The sequence below is a fragment of the Corythoichthys intestinalis genome, chromosome 20 (assembly GCF_030265065.1).
Source record: "Corythoichthys intestinalis isolate RoL2023-P3 chromosome 20, ASM3026506v1, whole genome shotgun sequence".
Classification (NCBI taxonomy): Eukaryota; Metazoa; Chordata; class Actinopteri; order Syngnathiformes; family Syngnathidae; genus Corythoichthys; species Corythoichthys intestinalis.
Window position 1 is genome coordinate 33,375,599 of NC_080414.1, and position 25,602 is coordinate 33,401,200.

The 25,602-nt window shown below is 37.4% G+C and overlaps 2 protein-coding genes across 4 annotated transcripts in view; both read left to right on the top strand.

The window, feature by feature from the left end:
- Nucleotides 1-11,230, top strand: part of map3k8 (mitogen-activated protein kinase kinase kinase 8) — a 35,124-nt gene extending 23,894 nt beyond the window's left edge. Inside the window, exon 8 of the mRNA XM_057824497.1 lies at nucleotides 10,575-11,230. Coding sequence (XP_057680480.1) covers nucleotides 10,575-10,699 — 125 coding nt within the window. The 3' untranslated portion in view covers nucleotides 10,700-11,230. The remainder of the gene's footprint in view (nucleotides 1-10,574) is intronic.
- A 5,753-nt stretch (nucleotides 11,231-16,983) lies between these two features.
- The window catches only part of arhgap29a (Rho GTPase activating protein 29a), a 116,631-nt gene continuing 108,012 nt past the window's right edge, over nucleotides 16,984-25,602 (top strand). For 2 of the 3 annotated variants that reach the window (XM_057823934.1, XM_057823936.1), the window contains exons 1-2: nucleotides 16,984-17,239; nucleotides 23,927-24,295. In XM_057823934.1, coding sequence (XP_057679917.1) covers nucleotides 24,019-24,295 — 277 coding nt within the window. In that variant the 5' untranslated portion in view covers nucleotides 16,984-17,239; nucleotides 23,927-24,018. The remainder of the gene's footprint in view (nucleotides 17,240-23,926; nucleotides 24,296-25,602) is intronic. The other variant, XM_057823935.1, reaches the window with a different exon arrangement.

A 25,602-nucleotide genomic window follows, 5' to 3' on the forward strand; every position in this document is an offset into this window, starting at 1 on the left:
TTTTCATTTTTGTTTTTTTTTTAAATGGTCTTAAAGCAAAGCTTGTTAACTTTTCAGTTTTGATCGATTTTAGCGACGCTGGTGGAAAAGCGGTAGTTTTTTGAAGACTGCATTTCCCATGCGGACCAGCGGATGAGCGCATAGTGTCTTCCTATGAGGGGTGTAACAGAAAATAAATGAGAAGCACTGGTATAACTCAATACAGATTTATTTTGCAATGATCAGTTAGCCAGTCATTTAATTAGGTTCATATTCGTGAGAAATGTAGCCCTGACCCTCGTTTACCCAATCTGTTTGGTGTTATTAAGGTCCTGTCCCCAACAAAAAGTGTACATGCACTTTATGACAGTTATGCTGTCATATCGTCCCTACCAATGTTGAGCCCAAACCTACACCCTTGGGTAGAAGTCTGAAATTTCAATCACAGATGCATTTCTACTCATAGTGACAATCTATAGAAAATTCCTCACTTTGTATGAATTTTCACTAATTAATTTGTGATTTACTGGGGTTCATAAGTATTTGTACCCTTAAGAATCAGCAATAATTATGACACTTCAAGAGTTGTCAGTCTATCTTGAAAAAGGTCCACCTTTACCCAATGACTAACCACCCACCCACCATCCGTTTGAGCTCATTATTGTCACCTCTGCACACCACAGTCAGTCATAATCCAACTGCTACCATGGGCATGACCAGAAAAACACGAGAGAAAAAAATTGTTGAGCTCTACAAAGCTGGAGAAGGAACAACTGGAAAGCAGCTTGGTGAGAATAAAATGGAAAAGGCTCAGCTAGATTGATAATCTACCTCAGACGGGGCTCCATGTAAAATCTCTCCTCGTGGGGCATCACTCATGATGAGAAAAGTGAGGGATCAGTTTTGAACTACATGGCAAGCGCTGATCAATAACCTGAAGAGAGCTGGATGCACAATAGGGATGTGCCATCTTAGGCACCACACGAGTCAATTCGATTTCTGAACGATGATCACGGTTATCATGATTATCGATGCATCGTACATTACTCATTATAAAGTAGCCAAACAAATTCATGTCCATTATCTAAAATATCCTAATGATTCAACAGGAACGATGGAAACATGCCCATACAACGAAAAGCTGCCCTTAAACTGCTTCTTTTTTTTTTCCAAGAAAGTGCAAAAACATTAACCATTTTAAAGGCTGTACTTATTTCTCTCAACAATGGCGTGGCGTGGCTCAGTGGTGGAGTAGTTGTCCCCCAACCCTGAGGCTGTGGGTTCGATTCTCCACCCTGATGAACTCGCCTAAGTATCCTTGAGCAAGATACTGAACCCCGTATTGCTCCTGGTGCTGTGTCACCAGTAGGTAGATGGCAATGTAGTGTAAAGTACCTTGAGAGGTAGAAAAGTGCTATACAAGTATAATACCATTTTCCAACAATACAATCAAATTTAAACAGGTGGAACGAATTCCACATTTTCTGGAAACAAAGTGTCTTCAGAAATAAGACTTATTTTAACCAATATACTTTGTTCTCACAGATTTTTATACCATTTTGCATGTTTGTAGTGTTACCGCTGTACTTAATCATGGTTTTACACGTTCTGCATATGAAATACACGTTAGCGAATTAGCTATTTAGCTTAGCACTCGGCGCTAACTGTTAACATCTCAAAAACAACAACAATAAAGGCTAAACAGTACAAGAGGGTTTGTGTACTCACCTTTTATAGACGCACACGGGTCTTAACAACACACTCAGGACATTTTTCAATTGACATGAGTTGGAACTACTGCTGGACAACTGAAAGACAAGAGCAACGAACTATCTCTCTTCCCCTCTCGCTCTAAAAAATAACTTGCGCAGAGAAGCGCGACCGCAGGGTCCCTGCCTGTCGCATCCACAAATCTACTTTCCTGTCTTTTGAAAAGGAGTAAATCTCTCTCTCAGTAACCGGCAGCATCCATCATGACGTTCTGTGCTACGAGCGGCTGTCATAAAGTTATGAGGGAAAATTATCGTTTTTGAACCTTTATGAATCGTAATTGAATCGTCACGTGTCGAATCGCGATGCATCCAATAATCGATTTTTTTTAACTCCCTTAATGCACCGTTTCAAAGGCTACGACTGTCTGTAGAACACTACGGTGCAATGTCTTAAAATAATGCCATGGACTTCATGTTTATATTGATGGGTCACCCCCCCTCAGACACTGCGCCACGCCTTCAAGTAGGGGGCCTGCCTACCCCCAGCATCAATAGGAGTTATTCTCGAACACATGCACGCAGCGATCTAACACCGGATTTAGATTGAAAAAGTACTAAAACTGTACCGCATACAAACGGAAAGGATTGCCTCAGGAGTGACTTGTGCGTGGATTCAGGGTAATTATTATATTTTTTGTAGCGTGCATGCATTTTGAAACATTGTAAAAAAAAAAAAAAAAAAAAAAAAAAATCAATGGGAGAAATTAGCCCCGTAACTGCCCCGTTTTTTGTTTTTAACCAAGAATCGAGAATGTTTTACATCCATATCTATAAAGAATTCAAGGATTTAAGCATTTATTCACAAGAATTTTCAATGTAAAAACCTCTTTGTGGGTCACCACAGTGGCTTAAAGACTAGCAGCACATTCGACATATTTACGTAAAATAAATGCTAACTGCCCGTTTTTTGTTTTTTTTTTTGCTTTTAACGAAGAATCGAGACTGTTTTACGTCCATATCTATAAAGAATTCAGGGATTTAAGCATTTATTCACAAGATTTTTCAACGTTAAAAACCTCTGTCTGTGTTTCCACTCGCTCAACTTTGACGGAGATAGGCCCCCTATGAATCGGCCCCGAGCCTCGTGTCCTGTCAATATATTATGAAGTCTATGATAATGCATTGCTTAGAAGGTTCCCCTGTTGAAGCCAGTACATGTGAAAGCCCATCTGAAGTTTGCCAGGGACCATCTGAATGATGCGGAAGGGGCATGGGAGAAAGTCATGTGGTCAGATGAGACCAAAGTAGAACTTTTTGGTGCAAACTTTATTTGTTTTGTGTGGAGGAAAAAGAAGCATGAGTACAATCCCAAGGACACCATCCCCACTGTGCAGTATGGGGGTGGAAACCTCATGCATTTGTGCTGCTTTTCTGCCAAGGGGACAGGACGACTGTACTCTATGAAGCAGAGAGTGAAAGGTGAAATGTATCAACATCAGTGTTGTTAATCTTACTTTAAAAAAGTAATTAATTACAGTTACTTCTCCCAAAAAGTAAGTGCGCTATTAACTCAGTTACCTGAATGTAAGAGTAATTAGTTACTTGGCAAAGTAACTGGTGATAATTTTCATGTTTTTTTTCTCCCCCAAAAAAATACAGGTCACACAATGTGAAGTTTAAAGGGTTTTTGGGACAATTGGCCCTGGCCCAATTCTTTACCCTAAACTTAGCTAGACACAGGGGTATTGCGGATATTGTGATAACTAGATAATAACCTTTGCTATGTGTGGAAGTCATTTAATGTTGTGAATCAATCGTTAAAGTTGTTAAAATTGCTGCCGTTATTGCATTAGTTCCCTTCTGTCTATTTTCGACATGTGTATCTTTAAAAGTTTCATCATTTAAATATAGATTTAAGTTAAGTTTTGCCGATTTAGGAGTATTTTAGATAAAAAGTTACTTAGGTTCGCTAGGAAGGTTCTCTACAATAGAGATGTCTACTGCTTTAAAATGGCGGCTGTTTACTAACGCATCTAGTTCTTTATTATACTTGTTGCTAATGCCGCCGTGTCTGTCACTTGCATCTAATTCTGTATATATATGATATCTACCGAAGCATCATGTGGGTGTAGTTTGTAGGCTATCGGCTACAGTCAGGTATTATTGGAGCCACCTAGCATAATAGCATCGCGTTTGCAACGGCGTCACACTCCCTTGCCTCCTCCCAACTCCTGCTCTGCTCTCTCGTCTCTGTGAGTCTGTCTTTTTCAGACTTTTCTCACGTCAGTCAACCAACATCGCAACGCATAGTAACGCACGCCTTTCCCGCCTCAGTAACAGTAACGGCGTTGCCAAGATGAGAAAAGTAATTAATTAGATTACTCACTACTGAAGAAAATAACGCCATTAGTAACGCCGTTATATTCTAATGCAATTAGCTAATTCTAATTACATTCTAATTAGGGCTGTCAAACGATTAAAATTTTTAATCGAGTTAATTACAGCTTAAAAATTAATTAATCGTAATTAATCGCAATTAATCGCAATTCAAACCATCTATAAAATATGCCATATTTTTCTGTAAATTATTGTTGGAATGGAAAGATAAGACACAAGATGGATATATACATTCAACTAGGGCTGTCAAAATTATCGCGTTAACGCGCGGTAATTAATTTTTTTAATTAATCACGTTAAAATATTCGACGCAATTAACGCACATGTCCCGCTCAGTATTCTGCCTTTTTGGTAAGTTTTACAGCAAGGTTTTTAATGCTGTCTAACAGCGAACTCTTGTGGTCGCTTTGCGACATGGCTGACGCCTCCATTGTAATGTTGTGCTTATATGATCCTTGGACAAGATTTGTCCGTAAGTATGGTTGTTGTAAAGAATGTACATATTATGTTAGTAAGCGAAATGTTATATTTTTTGTATGAGACGCTTTTTGTTTATGTTTAGTGAACCTGTATAGCGTGCTAAGCTAACGTTGTTGCTAATGCAATGCTTGTGTACTTTTTTTTGTAGTTTCACTACGGTCTAAAGAGGACAATGGTTTGAGGCCATTTTATTAATAAATCAGATGAAAAAGGAAGAAGTCTGATTATTAAGGCGTCGTTCACTAGCTGTCTAGCTTTGGAAAAAGTAGACGCTTCGGAGTGAGGACAGCATAGACAGATTTAAAGAGCATACGACACGAGAAAAAAAGTCTTAAATGGCATTATTATGTGAATTAGAATCATATTTTGAGACGATTCGACTATATACAACAATTTAGCAAAGCACAGATGACGAGAAATTAGCCTTTTAATCTGCCAGTTAGCCACGCCTACCATTATAGGGCTTTAGCGTCCCCAACAGGTGGTGACGTCAGCGGTAGACTGGTCTCATCGATTTTACTATTCAGCCCATTGAGGGGGAATTATTCAGAACGAGGAAAACGCGATGAAGAAAGCCGCCAAATGTCATTGTTTCAGTCTCTCTACGCCAATATTTTTACAGGATATTCTTTTTATCCAAGTATTTTTCCCCAATAGCAATATAAATGGCTTGAGAAGGACCAGTCAGCCCGTCGAGGGAGAACTATTCAGAACGAGGAAAACGCGACGAAGAGAGCAGCAAAATGTCATTGTTTCTGTCTCTTTACTTCAATATTTTTACAGGATATCCTTTTTATCCAAGTATTTTTCCCCAATAGCTATATAAATGGCTTGAGAAGGACCAGTCAGCCCGTCGAGGGGGAACTATTCACAATGAGGAAAACGCGACGAAGAGAGCAGCAAAATGTCATTGTTTCTGTCTCTTTACTTCAATATTTTTACAGGATATTCTTTTTATCCAAGTATTTTTCCCCAATAGCTATATAAATGGCTTGAGAAGGACCAGTCAGCCCGTCGAGGGGGAACTATTCACAATGAGGAAAACACGACGAAGAGAGCGGCAAAATGTCATTGTTTCTGTCTCTTTACTTCAATATTTTTACAGGATATTCTTTTTATCCAAGTTATTTTCCCCAATTGCTAAATAAATGGCATGGTCATGACAAATAACAGTCTTGTGCTGAATGGAATATGAAATAATAAAAATGCATTTATTCAGGACGACATGGCAAAATTACTCCATAATGGTCAAAACTGTCGCCTTCACCTTTACTGTCGCACCTCCCGAACTATATTTTATGACACCTAAATCGGACATATGCCATTTCCCTTCCCCGGCTTCGGAGAATGTAAACAAACCAGAAGGCGTGACAGCTAGCCGACATGCTAACCCGAACCGAGTGATGTTTCAAAGTCTTCAAAGCGGAAAATCACACATAACTATCCTGGATTATTTGACATGACGACCCGGTTGACTATTGTCGTCGCGGATCTGCAAACTGCCCGGCGGAGAGCAATTTACAGTTCGTTCCCCGGAGGAGGGTGGCTGGAGTTGTTGTGCAGCTAACGGGCTGCTGCTAATGACCATTAGGACAGCTTTTTACATGCCTATCAATGATCAAACGTAAGTAGTCCTTCATTTAAAGGAAGTTTGTAGTGTTTACTTTGTAATCGCTGTATTCGTATTTGACATAATACAAAACAAGATGTTTACTCACTTCCTCGTAAGTCCAATGGTCCCACAGTAAATATCCACGGTGAATGGGAACCTTTTGAAACTCCAAAAAGGCGCATACGCCTCTACCTCATACAGAATGATTTTTCTGCAGCCGTTTGGCTGGCGTGATGCGAAAAATAAACGTATTAATCCGCAAAATCAGCTGAATCATTCGTCCCCAGACACAACAGTACGCTGTATAGTGAAGAGGACGTCTTCTACCGTACACGTCACAGCGCCCTCCTCCTCAATGCAAGACCGAAGCCGGAAGTCACTCATTTTCCTGGCGCGGGATTCAAAAAACTAAATAAATATAGCGATCGCCTCCACACACATCCAAGCGGTCCATATCATTCAGGAGCATAAAATACCGCGTGTATTATGAAATAAACATGCTTTTTCGTGTCACAGGCACTTTAAATGACAGTAGAGTGAAATGCCCACTACAGTCCTTATGTACCGTATGTTGAATGTATATATCCATCTTGTGTCTTATCTTTCCATTCCAACAAATTATTTCATAGAATATATATATAATTTACAGAAAAATATGGCATATTTTATAGATGGTTTGAATTGCGATTAATTGCGATTAATTACGATTAATTCATTTTTAAGCTGTAATTAACTCGATTAAAAATTTTAATCGTTTGACAGCCCTACATTCAACATAAGGTACATAAGGACTATTTGTTTACTATAACAATAAATCAACAAGATGGCATTAACATTCTGTTAAAGCGATCCATGGATAGAAACACTTGTAGTTCTTAATAGAAAAATGTTAGTACAAGTTAGAGAAATTTTATATTAAAACCCCTCTTAATGTTTTCGTTTTAATAAAATTTGTAAAATTTTCAATCAAAAAATAAATTAGTAGCCCGCCATTGTTGATGTCAATAATTACTTACTCAATGCTCATGGATGCCTATAAAATCAGTCGCACCCAAGCGCCAGCAGAGGGCGGCAAAACTCCATAAAACACAACAAGTGAGCGTTTCAATGTGTGCTGTCATTTAAAACTCCCTGAGCAGGGCATCTGCGTTAATTGCGTCAAATATTTTAACGTGATTAATTAAAAAAATTAATTAACGCCTGTTAACGCGATAATTTTGACAGCCCTAATTCTAATACAACACTGATCAACATGACAATGATCCGAAGCACACAGCCAAGCTGATCAAGGAGTGGCTGCGTAAAAAGCATATCAGGGTTCTGGAGTGGCTAAGCCAGCCTCCAGACCTCAATTCAATAGAAAATCTTTGGATGGAGCTGAAACTTCATGTTTCTCAACGACAGCCCCGAAACCTGATAGATCTAGAGAGGATTTGTGTGGAGGAATGGGTCGAAATCCTTATTTCAATATGTGAAAACCTGGTGAAGAACAACAGAAAGTGTCTGGACCTCTGTAATTGCAAACAAAGGCTTCTGCACTAAAGATTAGCACTGATTTTCTCAGGGGTACAAATACTTATGAACCCGAGTAAATTACATATAAATTATTGAGTAATCATACAATGTGAGTTCTGGATTTATTTATTTTTTAGATTATGTCTCTATAAGTGGAAATGCATTTATGATTGAAATTTCAGACCTCTACCTAAGTGGGTGAACTGGCAAAATCACAAGGGGTGCAAATACTTCTGCTCCTCACTGCATATTAGTCATATTAGCCTACTATCAAAATAACTAAGTTGGTTAAAAATACATAATGAGCCTTCATGATTAAATGTTTATTTTCCCTTCAGTGCATCATATAGAGAATGACGCACCGTATGACTACTCCGTTGTACGATGCTGTCATCAAACGTAAAGTATAATGCAGTAAAAGTAAAGTATAAAATATACTTAAAGTAAAGTAGAAAATAATACATGTCGTCATGGGGCTGAAGTTTAACTTCATTACAATATAAAGGAATTAGAAGAATGTGTCATGTTTGTCCTCCTACGGAAACCATATTAAAACAAAAAATATATTTCCCTCCCCCATCTTTTTCCATTTTCAGGTATTTTTGAAAAAACTCCAGGGAGCCACTAGTGCAGTGCTAAAGAGCCGCATGCGGCCTTAAAGCCGCGGGTTGCTGACCCCTACTTTAGATGAATGGTCTTAATAAGAACAAATAATAATATTAATATAAGTGGAATAATCTGACACATTAATCTGTTCACTAGTCTTTAATGCTCAAAACAGGATGGAGACAAGATGGAGAAAATTATTTGAGTGGAAAAATAATCTGATTAAGACGTTATACATTTGCAGTATGGTCCGGTCTAGTTTATTTTTGGCCAAATAAGTTAACACACTGGCTTCTGTTGATTTTGGGGCATTTCCAGGTTACTTGCTGTTGATTTGGTGTCACTTTCTGTTGGTTTTTTGGGCATTTTTGTTTCACTTCCTTGTTAACTCATTGGCTGTTATTGACGGTGCTAGACATCTAATCCATTTTGACTTGGATAGGTCGAATGAATATAACTGCGGACACAAAAGTGGGCCATGTGCAGCAGTGCGCACACTCGTTTACACAAATCTATGGGTTTAAGGCGCTAATGTCAAAATAAAAGCATAAAAGCCGGACGATATGTCGAGCCATTTTAATAGGATAACTGTTACGTTCACTGTTTGTGATGGTTTCGATCATAAAGATTAACCAATTTATCAACCGGCCGTTATAAAGGGTTAGTACACCTTTTTCATGTCAAAATTCAAGCACTTTTTGAGGACTTCCAAGACCAGACACATTACAAATCTACAGCTTTTGCATTTCTTAGGAATTTTAATGTTTTCGGATTTTGTTTTATTTGCTGTTTTGACTTTTAGCGTGATGCGTTGTACTGTATTTGTTTTTGCTTTTTCTCAATTTATTGTATAATACTTTCCTGTCTTTAATTTATCATGAACTATATTTTTTGTTGTTGTAAAGCACTTTGAGGACCTTTCGGGTTTTGTAAAGGGCTATATAAATAAATTTGATTTGATTTTACGACGCAAGTGTCAAAATAAAAGCGTATGATTTTGTATGTACTAGGGATGTCCAGATCGCATATTTTGCACCCAAGTCCGAGTCACCTGATTTTGAGAATCTACTGATACGAGTTCCCATCCAATAACAGATTTTTTTTAAACAAAAGTTCCAAACATGTTACTGTCCCACTGGTCTCCCTTCATAATGTGAATTATTTTTAATCAAGAATGACATACAAAAATGCTTGTCTTTATTAAATGCTTCATTGAGTGAGTCCACTCAAATCCACTCACGCTTTGATGTTCACACTGCTGAGAACAGCCTCTCATACAATGATTTGCCACAGGAAATTTATGACTGTGCTTTAAGTTTAACAATGATTGACACATTTGGGCCTTTGATCGTAGAGCTACCAGGCTCCTCTGGCAAGATCAAAGCTACAAACCTGTCAATCATCGTTAAATCTAAGTACCAAATGCAAAGTGCATCAGATAGTTTGGCCGCAATGCGTAGCAGGAGGGAAGGTGTGGCGCTGCATGAGCATGAAGCAGAAAAACATGAATACAGTGGTACCTCCACTTACAAAATTAATTGGTTCTTGAAGTAGTTTCTTAACTTGAAAATTCTGTAAATAGAGATGTGTTTTCCATGTAAATGCCCTAATCCGTTCCAAGCCCCGCAAAATTCAGACATAAAACTTTTATAATGCATAAAAAAATCATCAAAACGTAACAAATACATGTTACAATTAGATTATTGCACAGTAAACATAAAATCTGAGTTGTGCATAATGTAAAAAAAAAAAAAATAACAAGAATAAAGAAAGAAAGTTAATACACTCATGTAAAGCTGTCGGAACACGAGGGGCGAATGAAGAGGACACCGGGATACACACATAACATACAGTAGTGGCCCCTGTTTTATCTCTGCATTTGGTGATTTTTGTGCATCTAACGTAAATCTCAGATTTTCATAGTCATTTTAAGTTTTGTTATGCTTATATAAAAAAAATAATTAATTGGGATTTTATTAGTGAACAACTTAAAAAATTTGGAGTCTCATGGAGACTCATATATGCCTCAGGGAGGTGCCTGTTTTGGTTTTAGGTCGCTCGTGGCTTTGGTTTTGAAAATATTTAAATTTTAAATTTTTGAAAATAGCCCCCCTACGAAGCGGCCCTGCGCCCCATTTCCCGTCAACTAATAGTGAAGTCTCTGATGTAAACTTGGTTTCATTAACTTTTCAATACTGATTTGTTTTCAGTGGATTGATTTCTACCCAAATTAACTGCATACTGACTATTCTATTTATGTATTTCCCCAACAGACTCTTCACTCTATGCTGAAGTCTCTGGCCCCCTAAAGAGGAATGGCTCCTTATACCTGGATCTAGGGGCCTTGTCTGGCTATTGCCCCATGTTGACAGGATCCCCTACTTCCGAATATGGCTAATATATCCGCCATTTGTGTGGGTGGCTTTTGGTTTAGGCCACATAATTATATACAAGAAATAGTCCGTAATTGTTCAGCTTCACTGTTGCAGACCGGTGCTTATTGCTGAGCTGCAGGGGACACCGCTTATACTGATGAGCTGTTTTACAAGGCTCACAATGACTAATTAGCTATTCCGTCAAGAAAGAAATGGCCTATGTGAATCACAGCACTGCAGGACAGTTGTTGGATGAGCTACATTCATATCTATGTGCATGAAATTTTGTTTTGATTTTATATATTTTAATTATAAAACTTTGTTTTGTGGTCTGTCATGTAATTACATGTTTATGGGTGAATGTGAGTATTCAGTATTTTTTAAAATATGTATGCAGTCTTGAGTCATGACTCATTTAGTTCTCCATGGACTTCCTCATTCTAATTCCTGTGGAATATGAATAGCATCAACATGTGGTAACCATTTTGTGTTTTGTACATCCTGTGAGATGAGCAATTCTGTATTTTTTAATTAAAATTGAGTATTCAAACAAATGTTACATTTTCATCATTGATACGATTACTTGATATGGATAGTTAAGAGTGGCGCTTTTAAAATCTGAATTTGCCGGGATCACATAGGCAATTGTAGGGCATTTTTTTCCGCATTCTAAAAAATTAAGATAGTCTCCTTACGAACTGTTTTCTAAAAGATCAAGCTCACCTTGAATGAGTAAAATAGGCCATTTCTATTTTTTTCTGTAACTTATCCATCATGAAAATTTTTTTCCAGATGAAGTCAAACAATAGTCCAAAATTTACATTAAGTGTAAAACTTAAACATAAATCAACATTGCTCAGATGGACATGTTTGTGACCAGTCTGCTACCCACGGTTCTATTAACATTGTGTTCCTCTTTCTCATCTTGTGACATATGAATCACTGACACTGTTGTTGTGTGTTGCTTTTTTATTATAACTCGTAAGTCACATTTGACAAAAGCAATGAATGTAATGTGAAATGGTACCCAAAATAAATGTCAAAAGATGAATCCTACTGACAGCTAGTGCAGCTGGAAATACCAGGTACAGGACCTTTTAGTTCATTATGTAAATTAGAATGTTGACGTCAGAACAGTAATTGAACTAGAGTCATCTTGAAAAAGTAGAACACTCCATTAAACAGTGGTGGAATGTTCGTTACTGTCCTTAAGTACATTTTTGTGTAGCTGTACTTTGAGTACAAATATGAAGTGCTCCTTTTACTTTTACCCAAGGCCGGCCCAGCCTATACGCAGACTATGCAGCTCCTTAAGGCCCCTGACCACTAGGGGCGCCCCAATCTGGCAACCTCATTTTATACGTTGTTAATAGAGCATCGTGAATAATGTGGCGCGCATTGCCATTTATCTATACAAACATCCATTTTCTTGTCATTACAATCTGGCAACCTGGGGAGTGACGTTGAACCTGCTTTAAACTGTATATACTTTATTTGCTGTTGTGATATTTGACGTTTATACAACAGTTGTGTATTGTTGTACTGGTTGTGACAGTACAGTACATTGTGAGACTGAAATTGTTTAATTTATATTCTATTTTGTTTACTACAGTTTGCTTTATTTGACTTTTGTGAGTTTTGATACTTGATTACAAGCTTAAAATTTTTAAAGTTCTTCCTTAACTTCGTTTCCTCTTTTACAAAAAGGGTTGGCGCCATCTACTGTACGTACTGACAATCATTTTGGGTGAGAAGTTTGAAGTATGCAGTGCAACAAAATCTGATTAATATACAAAATATGGACGTATGGGTTGGATTGCATGTATGGGTTTCACAGTGCACTGTGACGAAATGGTGGGCCAAAAATATGGGCCCCTTGGCATTATTTTGCTTAGGGCCCCAAAATGGCCTGGGCCGGCCCTGCTTTTACCTCAGTCCATTCTACAGCACGTGCAGTGTTGTTAATAACGGCGTTACAATATAACGGCGTTACTAACGGCGTTATTTTTTTCAGTAGTGAGTAATCTAATTAATTACTTTTCTCATCTTGGCAACGCCGTTACCGTTACTGAGGCGGGAAAGGCGTGCGTTACTATGCGTTACTAAGTTGGTTGAATAAAAAAAGTCAGAGAGACGACTCACGGAGACGAGAGAGCAGAGCAGGAGTCGGGAAGACGCCGTTGCAAACGCGATGCAAGGTGGCTCCAATAATACCTGACTGTAGCCTACAAACTACGCCCACATGATACGGTAGATATCACATATTATAGAACTAGATGCAAATTTTAAACACGGCTGCATTGGCAACATGTTTAAGGACTACATGTGTTAGTAAACAGCCGCCATCTTAAAGCAGTAGACCTCTCAGGAAGGCTCTGTTGTAGAGATCCTTCCTAGCGAACCAATTTAAAAAAAAAAAAAAAAAATTTAATCTAAAATGGTCCTAAATCGGCAAAATCTTGACTTAAATCTATCTTTAAATGATGAAACAGTTTTAAAACTTAGACATGTTGAAAGTAGACAGAAGGGAACTAATGCAATAGCGGGAGCAATTTTAACAACTTTAACAGTTGATTCACAACTTTAAATGACTTCCACACATAGCAAAGGTTACTATTTAGATATCGCAATACCCTTGTGTCTAGTTAAGTGGAGGGTAAAGAATTGGGCTAGGGCCAATTGTCCCAAAAACCCTTTAAACTTCACTTTGTGTGACCTTTTTTTTTTTTTTTTTTTTTTTTTTTTTTTGAGAAAAAAAAAAACATGAAAATTATCACTAGTTACTTTGCCAAGTAACTAATTACTCTTAAATTCAGGTAACTGAGTTACTAACGCAATTACTTTTTGGGAGAAGTAATTTGTAACTGTAATTAATTACTTTTTTAAAGTAAAATTAACAACACTGAGCACGTGTCTGTACTTATTACTCCACTACTTTTCAAATTGGCGCTTGCGTTAAATGTTACTTTTTTTCTCTCTCTCTCTCATTGTGAACTGATACTTTCGATTTCATGCCTTCGGCACAATTAATAAGTCCCGTGCAACTATACCGCCACTGAGCACTGGAGGCAGCAACAAGAGTACAATCAAGATTAGGCAGGTGAACAAGATATTGCCCAATAACAGCCAACAAGCACTAGAGGCAGCAACATGGGTACAAGCAAGATTAGGCAGGTGAACGAGCTATTGACAAATAAAAGGCAACAGTGTAGCAGCGCGCCTTCAGATGAGTACTACACACTCTTGTACAGTAGGTGGCGGTATGCACCTGATACTTGCCTGCAATCTGCTGTTAACCTAAGTTTGGGAGTTTTTGAGCTTGTAAAGCTTCCGTATACAGTGCAGTCAATTTTATTTCTTGTTAGTAGTACCGAGTTCATTTTGTCTACACTTATAGATTAGTTGATTTTTTTCTGTAATCCCAGACAATTATTTTAGGTTGTTTTGGCAAACACTTCCGCCTTCATCAGAGAGTCACTGTTGTTGGTGTGACACGTCTTTATCAGCTGATGGATGAAGGCGTGACCCACCTGCCCTTTAGCAGTGATCGGTGATGGCTGACTTGTGATGTTCCTGTTGTGCTTTTATTGCCCTTGTTTGTCTGATTGTTGTCTCCTTTTCACACTCCTTCTTGTGCTCAGTTTTTCTTGCAATAAAGCTCCTCCCTGTCTCCCCGATGTATGATTTATTGCATGATTTGCATGGAATTTCATATATGGAGTTACATTTTTTTTCTGGGCGGATTTTGTCCTTTGGATGGACCAATATCTGGCGGAGTGTTGTGTGTGGAAAAGGGAAAACCACATTATGGACTGGGAAAAGGCCAGAGTCATCCGCACTGAAGAAAACAAACATCAGCGCTGGATCACGGAGGCCATTGAGATCCGCAAGCGGGACCCGAGGACCATCAATAGGAACGAGGGGGCTTAAAAGCTCTTTACTACCTGGACCAGCATCCTGGAAGAGTGAATGGTCAGCAGAGGGCTAGTCACGCCTTCATCCATCAGCTGATAAAGACATGTCACACCAACACCAGTGACTGATGAAGGCGGAAGTTTTCGCCGAAATATGTCAGGTAATTAAAACAAACTGAGCAGTCAATGACTTTTCTGGTTCTTTCTTTCAACATTGACTCAGATCTCTGTATGTATGTATGTAGGTATGTATGTATGTATGTATGTATGTATGTACATACAAAAAATATATACAGTATTTATATGCGTACATACTGTATATTTTTGCATCGGGAGAAAATACTTTTTACTTGTAAATTTTAAAGCAAGTATTTTTTTCTTAGATACTTGTACTTTTAGCTTAGTAATGTTTTGCGCCTGTTGCTGTACCATTATTTCAGTAAAAAAAAAGAAAAAAAAGGTGAGTACTTTATCCACCACTGCCATTAAATAGTCAACTCTTTATGAAGAAATTTCACATCTAGAGGAAAAGCGGCTTGGAAAATGAATGAAAGTTAGATGCACATTCTCTTATTGTACTAGTAATAATTAGTGGATTGTTTTCACATTTAAACACATCTAATTAAGATATGCTCCATTAGGCTTTCACAATTGAGTGCATCCTGCTGAATTCCAAAACATTATGAACCAAGACTAGTACCACTCTTGTGCTGTACTGAAATGCACTTGCAATGAAGACACTTCAAACTGTAAAGGTCAAATGAATGAAATTAACAGCAGTGTCCCTTAGTTACCACTAGATGGCAGTCCAGTCAAATGTATTGCTTCAATGCGTTTTAATCAATTGGCCTTGACGATGTTATATTAAAAAAATACTGTATATTAAATAAATACTGGTTGTCGTTATCTAGAAACACAATTCTACAGCAGAGCAGTATATAATTTGGATGTAAGGGAAATCTTTTTTCCCCCTTAAATATGACATTTTCAGTCCAAAACGCAATAAATTGTTGCGATCTTATTTTTCGTTCGTCATGTTTTTCCAAGGCAGGTGTACGGATCGCCTGCAGTGCATCAAATCGGTTGCTTGAGTGTCATTCCAATGGTCAAGAGCGACTGATCAAATAACCTCAGAAGGAAACTGATTCATTTGTTCAGACTTTATTTTTAATTATTTTAATAGGCTTTGAATAATCTTCCATGTTGTTGATGCAAAGAACTAATGGTACACTACAAATTTATAACGTCTTAATCTGATTATTTCTCTTAAATCTCGTCAAATAATTTGATTTTGCTCCATTTTGTTTTGATTGTTAAAGACTAGTTAACAGATTAATGCGTCAGATTATATTTGAATTTCCTTTAAGTAAATATTAATATTTGTTCTTATTAAACTAATACATTTTACAGTCGGTAATTTTTCACTTAAATCAAGAAAAAGTTGCTTTCAAATAATGGTTTGAACAACATTTATTATTGAATTAAAACCATTTCTGACAAATACGTTTTTTTTTTTTTTTTTTTTTTTTTTTTTTTTTTTTTTTAAGATCAAATATACAATTTTATTGCTTAAGATAAGTCTGTTTAGATAATTTCAGTTAGCTATTTTTCGTATTTCAAGAAACCTAAGAGAGTAAAATTTACTTGAAGCACTGGCAGATAATTTCATTTATTTAGTAGATATACACTGAAAACAAGGGAATTTTTAACTTGTGTTTTTGCAGTGTACCATTTTAGGGTACATTTATCAATGAACGTTATCAATGAAATTACACTGCAAAAACACACATCCTTAAAACTACTTAAATCCATCCATTTATTAATAACGTTATAAAAGTGCTACCCTAATGTGGTACACTGCAAAAACACTAGTTAAATTCCTTGTTTTCAGCGTAAATCTACTAGAAATAAGTGAAATGATCCGAAAGTGGTTCAAGTAAATTTTACTCAGATTTTTTGGGGGGGAAAAAAGGGGGGGAAAAGAGAAAGAAATGGCTAGCTGAGAATAAGTTTAACATACTTATTTTAAGCAATAAGCAATTAATTAGTATATTTAATCTTAAAAAAAAAAAAAAAAGGGGGGGGGGGGGATATATTGTTCAAAACATTATTCGAAAGCAAATTGTTTTTGATTTAGGTGAAAAATGACCAACTTTTAGATGTATGGGTTTAATAAGAACACATAGCAACATTTACTTTAACTGGAATAATATGACGCATTCTTCTGTTAACTAGTTTTAAACACTCAATACAAGATGGAGAAAATTATTTGACAAAATTCAAGAAAAAAATAATCTGATTAAAACGTTATAAATTTGCAGTGTATTTAACTGTGAGCTATATTGTGAAAATCCTAACCGGAACTTGCTAGTGGCTTCTTGACTTGACAGTATAAACCTTTAGCACCTGTTGTTAAAGGAGAAGCGCGCGCACATATCAACACAGTCATACGCATGCACGCTAAAAGTTGGTCACTCGTCAAAACAGAGGCAAGTCGCCGTGTTTGGACTCAAGCAAAAACCGGACTGGGATTCATACGAATAGCTTCCTGTGGATTATTTTGTGTTTATATCATTACTTAGCCTGCCGGAGCAATCTTTCAGCGTCTGGAACTTCTGCCGGCTGCGATGTTTCCCGATTCTATACAGGGTTCGTATGTTTGCATGACGCAAAGTTTTCGCTGTGACCCCACGACATTAACGCGCGGACGAGCTTGTTCTAAAAATGACACTTTTGCGAAATTTGAATCTGCTTGACTGTTTGTTGGAACAATTCTCAATGTTCATCTCGTAATGTGGGAAATGCAATTAGATCACCAGTTCGTGGACATATGCGAGAAATCACAACATGTAGACAGTTGACTTGGCATTGTTTACAACTGGTGTACATTTTTCACGTCATAAACGTAAGTTAAACGATATAAGAGATCAAACAGCTTTAAAGTTGCAATGTTTGGCAGTGTCAGAGTAGGTACTGTAACAATTACTTTATTACTAAAGCGTTATTACATTTCTCCCCAAACTGGGTTAGTTCCAAAGAATATTTAATAATGATGATAGTAATTTATTTAGAGAGCGCTTTTCATGACACTCAAATATGCTTACAAGAAGGATGAAAACACAATAAATAAAAAAATAATAATGAAAAAAATAAAAATAAAACAAACATCAAATTAGAATTTTACAAAATCTTTTGCATGCAGTTGGATGCAATACACACAAGCTGGAAATCCATTGGTCCATTGCATTGAACTATAATTGTTGCTTAATTTTGTTTAAATAGCACATACTAAAGCACAATATTACAGTCAACTTGGGGTGTTCGATTTTGCCTAATAAGAAAAAAAATAATGACAAATAAGGTATTCAGAATGTTTTCTATTTAAACGTTTTTTTTTTTTTCTACATTAGAATTGAAAGATGTTATAAGTGAACGCGCCAGTGAATTAAACTCCATTAATACACATGGAACAATCACTTGGGAGCCTTTTATTTATACAATAGACTCCAGCTTTTTTCTTAATTAAAGTACCTGTGACAGCATAAAAAAATCTTAAATAGCATTATTATATGAATTGGGATCATATTTTGAGATGATTCGACTATATACAACATCTTGACAAAGCGCACATGACGAGAAATTAAGTCCTTTAATCTGCCGTTTATCCCCGCCTGTCATTATAGCGCTCTAGCGTCCCCAGCTGGAGGATGACGTACACAGGGTAACGATTTCAGCTGATTTAGAATTCAGCCCATTGAGGGGGACGATTCAGAACGAGGAAAATTGCAACAGAGAGCAGCAAAATGTCATTGGTTCAATCTCTCTACTCCAATTTTTACAGGATATTCTTTTTATCCACTAGAAGTATTTCTCCTCAATTGCTAAATAAATGGTATGGTCATGACAACATCTTGTGCTAAATGGAATATAAAATATTAATAATGCATTTATGCAGTATGACAGGGCAAAATTACTGCATAATGGTCAAAACTGTCGACTTCATGCACCTCCCGAATGGTGTTTTATGCCACTGGAGTCAGTCAGGCTTTTGTCATTTCCCTGCCCCGGCTTCGGAGACGGAGACGGAGGAAAGAGCGTAAAGAAAGCAGGAGGCGTGACAGCTAGTCGACATGCTAACCCAAACAGAGCGATGTTTCCGAGTTTTTTCTGCGGCGGACAGGCAGTGCTCGTCGCCGGGGAGAGAAGGGGAAACGCCGAAAATGAGAAATCACACAAAAGTACCCAACTCATGTCACACACGCCGGCGAGGTTGATTGTCTCCATCGATCGGCCAGCCCACGGCGGCGGGGTAGGCAGTGCTCGTCGCTGGGAAGAGAAGGGGAAACCCCATATTATCACCCACAAAATGCAAGCCACCTCCTTATTGAAACGTTTGCTATGTTCCCAGTATTCAACATACTATAAAACACGAAGCTTACTCGCTTAGTCATCCGTCCAATGGTCTCTTGATTGTCGGACTTGGTTTGCCCATCGCGGTGAACAAGAATCTTTTGGAAATCCGAAAAGCCTCACACCACTCTCCCTGGTGCAGCAACAAAAGCCTGCAGCAGATTGGGCTAGCGTGATGTGAAAAATAAACAAATTAATTCGCAAATTCAGCTAAATCCGCAGTCCATCTGCATTCTATAAAGCAATAGCTGTGTTGTGAGATGCTTACCCAGGTGACGTCACATTCGCATTTTTCCTCAACCCAAGACTGGAGCCGGAAGTCACTCATTTTCATGGTGCGGGATTGAAAACATTTAATAAATAAAACGATCGCCTGCGTGGCTGTCGCGTGCCCGATGGGGCCTGCGTGCTGCTGGATGTGGTAGGGCATTCTCGGGTCGGGGGTCCCGGTGCCGGGATTGGCGATGCGGCGGCGTAGGGTTGGTCGCCAACGGGCTTACTCATAAGAGATTCACACGATTACTGGGTTCTAGATCACAGAACTGATTTGTGTACACTCTACCCCTTTCAATCACTTAGCTTATAGGCTTATAGACACCCCCACCCCATTCTCCTCTTTCACTGGCCAATAGGCCCCCACATGGTGTAAACCGGAAATACATCTCGCTGACGATAGCACCAGCATATTAGTAACTAGTTTAGATGTTCAATGTATTTCTAGTTGTTTTTTGTGTATGTGTTTCTTTTCCTTCTTCTCTTGTATTTCTTTTCTTCTGTCCCCCCATAATCCCTTCCTGTTCGCTGCTTTGTCATAATAAAAAGGTATTTTGAATGATCACAATGGGAGTATGTCAGACTCTCAATGTGAAACATTAAAACTGTTCAGAATCTGGGCACTTAGACTTCCATTCTCTGTGTCAAACAGCTGAACAGGACAAGTTTAAAAAAAAAATAAAAAAATAAAATAAAATAAAATAAAACGATCGCTTCCACACACATCCAAGCGGCCCATTTCATTCAGGAGCATAAAATGACGCGTGTAATATGAAATAAACATGCTTTTTGCTGTAATAGGCACTTTAAAGTGATAATGAAAGAAGAAAGTGGAAATACCGTTCGAAACAAAATCCAACATAAGAAAAGGTAGTCAGTAGTTATGTGCTGGTACGATATTCTGACGTTATGATAACCTCAAGCCGAAATATCACGGTTTCACTATTTCATAGTATTGCGATTACAACTCTAAAATGTGTTACTTTGAGATATTTGGGTTGAAAAATAAATCTATTGAACTGGATTTCTATTTTTCTAAACATTTTAGCAAATTGGAATATAGGTATAATGTGAGTTTAAAAAAAATTCTAAAAAAATGTAATAAATGCAGTCATTTAGGTGAGCCCAAACCCACAGCCACAGCTCAACATTATTATCATCAGAAAAAAAATAATTGAATTATTTTCCATAAAAAGCACATGTGTATGACTCGTATCATGTTTACATTATACACACAATCTTTCTCGCTAGACACACTAAACACACTGGAGTTAACTCTCGTAGCTTGTGGGAAACGTTCATGACAGTGTTTACTAACCTTTCATTTTTTATAAATGTGAAATCATATTGGAGGTATTGCCTCCTCGACAGCCACCCTCCGCAAACATGTTTTACATATCGGTTGGCCCTCCTCTTCTAAGCCGCGTCCGTCTGTAACTTTTCTGTAACCGAAGTATTCCTATACCATCGATTTCGTATTCTTTGATGGGGGAAGAAGTTCTAGAGTTTCACCTACCCCAGCCATCGTGTAGCACAGCTGACTCACTGACACTGAGCAACAACCGTTGGGGGAGAGTTGAGCTTTATAGCTGCAAGAGAGTGATTACTCCATGCATTTTTGGGACATAAAAATTAGCTAACCCTTAGGAACGGTATGACGGAAAATATTTTATATTTTCAGTAAAGTCAGTCAGCTGAAGTAGTTAGGCAGCCAGGCTCAGGGTGATCTGCTGTCATATTTCTCTCTGGTCTTACTTACATAAATCTATAGTTAATGCAAAATTGTCAGTTAATAATAACAATATGCAAGGTGTCAATCAGTTTGTCTAAGCCAACACAAATCTGCACCCGAGTGAAGGTAACAAACAGAATGAGCCCTTAGGTTTATGAGCACCTCATTTTTACAAAAGACATCAGGTCAAACACATTAATGGGCCAATGTGTATCGATTCAATTTTCAAATGTAGACCTATGCATTTTGCCAAAACATGTTGTTGTATTAAAAAAAAAAAAAAAAAAAAAAACATTGCATGGTTTTAGTTACTATAATCTAGCAGCAGCAATCTTGACAGGAAAACGAGACAGAGGGACGGACACGCACATACTTTACTTTACTACTTGTGGTATAGTGCAAAATACACTCAGCCAAATGTGGCGCTATATTACTGTCTGTCGTTGTGTTGTACATGAAAGTGTGCAGACGAAGTAAATGAGGACGTGTTGATCATTTCAAGGCTGCACGTTTTATTTGACAATCCACTGCAAACCTTCTACATACACAATACTAAGTACATCATGAGGTCATACACTTACTCATGGAGTTATGCAATTTGTGTCCAAAGTTGGCTGAGCAAAAGTAGCAGAATTGCCTGTAGCCATGGTTGTTGTTGTTCTAGTTGTTTAAGACGGAGCACTCTCGTGGGAGGAAGCGGAAATGCAGAGGAAACTACGGCAGCTTTCACAAACCAAAATGGTGCGTTTTAGAAAATCAAACCAATAATTTTAACATCGTTTTAACCAGAAAAGGCAGATTCGGTTCAAAATTGATTAATCGAACAACCTTACAGTCAACTCAACACTTCCCATTCATTTCTCCAACTGTTTTGATAGCTGAATAGTTACAGATAAGAGTTGTAAAGTCACCTTCCAGCAATGGATATATATTTTTCATAGACTTCATAATGTATTGACGGGACACGGGGCGCTGGACCGATAAATAGGGGGCCTGCATTGTTGGTGAGGCCGTCAAAATTGAGCGAGTGGAAACACAGACAAAGAGGTTTTTAACGTTGAAAAATCTTGTGAATAAATGCTTAAATCCCTGAATTATTTATAGATATGGACGTAAAACAGTCTCGATTCTTGGTTAAAAGCACTTAAACCATGCAGTTAGCATTTATTTTACGTAAATATGTCGAAGTACAATGCCAGTCTGTTGGTGAATGCAGCTAGCAGGCGCCTGATGTAAACAGCTTTTACGGTGAAAATTCTTGTGAATAAATGCTTAAATCCCCGAATTCTTTGTAGATATTGATGTAAAACAGTCTCGATTCATTATTTTAGGTAAATATGTCGAAGTTCTATGCTAGTCTGTTAGTGAATGAAGCTGGCGGCCGCCTTATGTACACAGAGCTTTTCCGGTGAAAATTCTTGTGAATAAATGCTTAAATCCCTAAATTCTTTATAGATATGGACGTAAAACAGTCTCGATTCTTGATTAAAAGCAAAAAAAAAAAAAAAAAAGTGCAGTTTGCATTTATTTTACATAAATATGTCAAAGTACAATGCTAGTCTGTTAGTGAATGTAGCTAGCGGCCACCTTATGTAAACAGAGCCTTTCCAGTGAAAATTGTTGTGAATAAATGCTTAACTCCCCGAATTCTTTATAGATATGGACATAAAACCGTCTCGATTCTTGGTTAAATGTAAAGAAACCGTGCAGTTAGTGTTTATTTTACGTAAATATGTCGAAGTACAATGCTACTCCTTTAGCATCTGAGGCTAGTGGCCGCCTTATGTAAACAGAGCTTTTCCGGTGAAAATTCTTGAGAATAAATGCTTAAATCCCCGAATCCTTAATAGGTATGGACATAAAACAGTCTCGATTCTTGGTTAAAAGCAAAAAAAAAAAGTGATGTTAGCATTTATTTTACGTAAATATGTCGAAGTACAATGCCAGTCTGTTAGTGAATGTAGCTAGCAGACGCCTTATGTAAACAGAGCTTTTATGGTGAGAATTCTTTTGAATAAATGCTAAAATCCGCAAATTCTTTATGAATATGGACGTAAAAGAGTCTCGATTCTTGGATAGAAGCAAAAAAAAAAAACGTGCACTTAGCATTTATTTTACGTAAATATGTCGAAGTACAATGCTAGTCTGGTAGTGAATGTAGCTAGCAGCCGCCTTATGTAAACAGAGCTTTTATGGTGAAAATTCTTGTGAATAAATGCTAGAATCCCCGAATTCTTTATAAATATGGATGTAAAAGAGTCTCGATTCTTGATTAGAAGCAAAAAAAAAACGTGCACTTAGCATTTATTTTATGTAAATATTGCAAACTATGATGCCAATGCAGTAGCGGCTTTTTTCTCCCATTGATTTTTTTCACAATGTTTCAAAATGCATGCATGGTACAAAAATATAATTACCTTGAATCCTTGAACAAATCACTCCTAAGACAATTCTTCCTGTTTGTATGTGGTACAGCTTTCTTATTTTTTCAATCTAAATCGGGCGTTAGATTGCTGCGTGCGTGTTTGTGGATAGCTCCTCTTGATGTGGGCTGCCCCCTACTTGAAGGCGAGGTGCAGTGCATGAACGATCTGACCCGTCAATACCATTATGAAGTCTATAATATTTATATATATATATATATATATATATATATATATATATATATATATATATATATATATATATATATATATATATATATATATATATATATATATATATATGGTATTGGATTACAGTCTGCATCACACTGTATCAGCATCATCCATCCCCTTAAGAGCAGCTCTTGGGTAGATGGGATTTATTTTGTTAAGTCACTGATTACAAAAAAATAAAAAGTAGATTCTCTTTTTTTTCTGCGAGATGAAATATAATGTCATACACAGTGCATAACTGTTTTGTCGACTCTTCCTTTGCAGCTCCATTCATCCTTGTGGAAGACCTGTGTTAGGTTTGAACCCTGAGAGGAACCACAGGGACGAAGGCTTTAAGGCCGAGAGGCCAATAAAGCATGCTTGCGGCAATGCTGCGCCAGAGTACCAGCGGAGGATCTGGAGGTAGTGGTGGTGGAGGAGGAACCAAACTCCCTCTGGGCATGTCTCGATTCTCATCCAGCTTGACCACTGTCAATTTGGGCTCCTCAGACAAAGTCTCCAAGAGCCGCTCGATGCATAAGGGCAACCAAGATAGCCTCGCCTCAGACCCAAACTACATAATGCAAACAGTCAGCGACGTGCGCAAATTTGCTGATGTGTTACTCAAGTTCAAAGACGTCTTCATCTCCACAGGTATGTTTTGAAATAAGTTGTACTTAAAATTTTCACATGTACTTAACACTTTTACTTGCATCATTCACTTGCATATGGTGGAAAACACTCAGGTGACTTGCGGTTCTGCTCTGAGACCCCCAATTTGGCCAAATTTCAAAATTGTCCTATATGCATGTGTGATACATCATTGGAAAGCTTAAAAGCTTAAAATCTCAATTTTCTTTTTTGAACAGAAGGGCATTAAAAAAAAAAAAATCTTTAAACAGCAAAACCCTAACTTGAGGTCAGAGCACGCGAGAGCATAATTGAAGACGCCATGATTTTAACGAGGTAATATCGCGTACTTGTTTCGATCCAAAAACTCCATGTAGCATGTATCATCAAGTGTCAATACACAGATGTGAATGGCCACAGCCGGATTTTTTGGGGATTTTATGGTTGAAACATGGTAATATAACAAAGGTCGCCATGCAGAAATCGCAGACATCGCAGACATCAAGGAGTGGTCGACATGTTCTTTTTCATATATTTATAATTTTAAACATTTTTTTTTCCCAATTTTTCTCTGTTTGGATCGATTATTTATCATCTAAAATATCGGGGAAAATGCGACAGTAACAAAAAATACACAATTAAGGCATAGTTATGAAGTAGATTTCCGTGACTTATTTACAGACACCTTTTTTTTTATTGTGACATAATTTGTTTAAAAAGTTAAAATATGCAAGTGAATAATTTTTTAAAGTCTTTTTTTTTTTTTTTTTTTTTTTAAACAAAATATTAGACATCAATTAATGATTCTAAGCTAAAAATGACAGACATTTTGAATAATAGATACAATTACTTTCCTTTTTATGGCTGGGTTAAAACATAAGCGGTTGCCCAACATCTGTAAACTGGGGTTTCCAGGGTAAGACGGACAAATTAAAAATAGTTTGGGGGCTTAATGCGCCATGAATCTGCTATGGCAGCATATAGGCATATTGTTCTATCAAACACAACTTTTTTTTTGGCTTAAAATACAGCAGTTTATTTTAAAGAGGGGTGCAAGAGCAGAAACTGCTTTTTCAGTTTTGTTTTGTTGTTTTCCGGCATATATTTGGATTCACTTATTTGATCTTCGACATTTGCTAAAAAACACACCTATCTGCTTTTTTTTTTTTTTTTTTTACACTCAAGACTAGAGGTGTGCAAAATTTCCGATTCTTAGATTATTCGCGATTCGGCCGTGGAAGATTCGAGAACAATTCACGAACATCCAAATTCCGATTATTGAAATATGCCAAGTAAAGCGGAAGTACAACACACTCAGCGCGCCGCGCAGT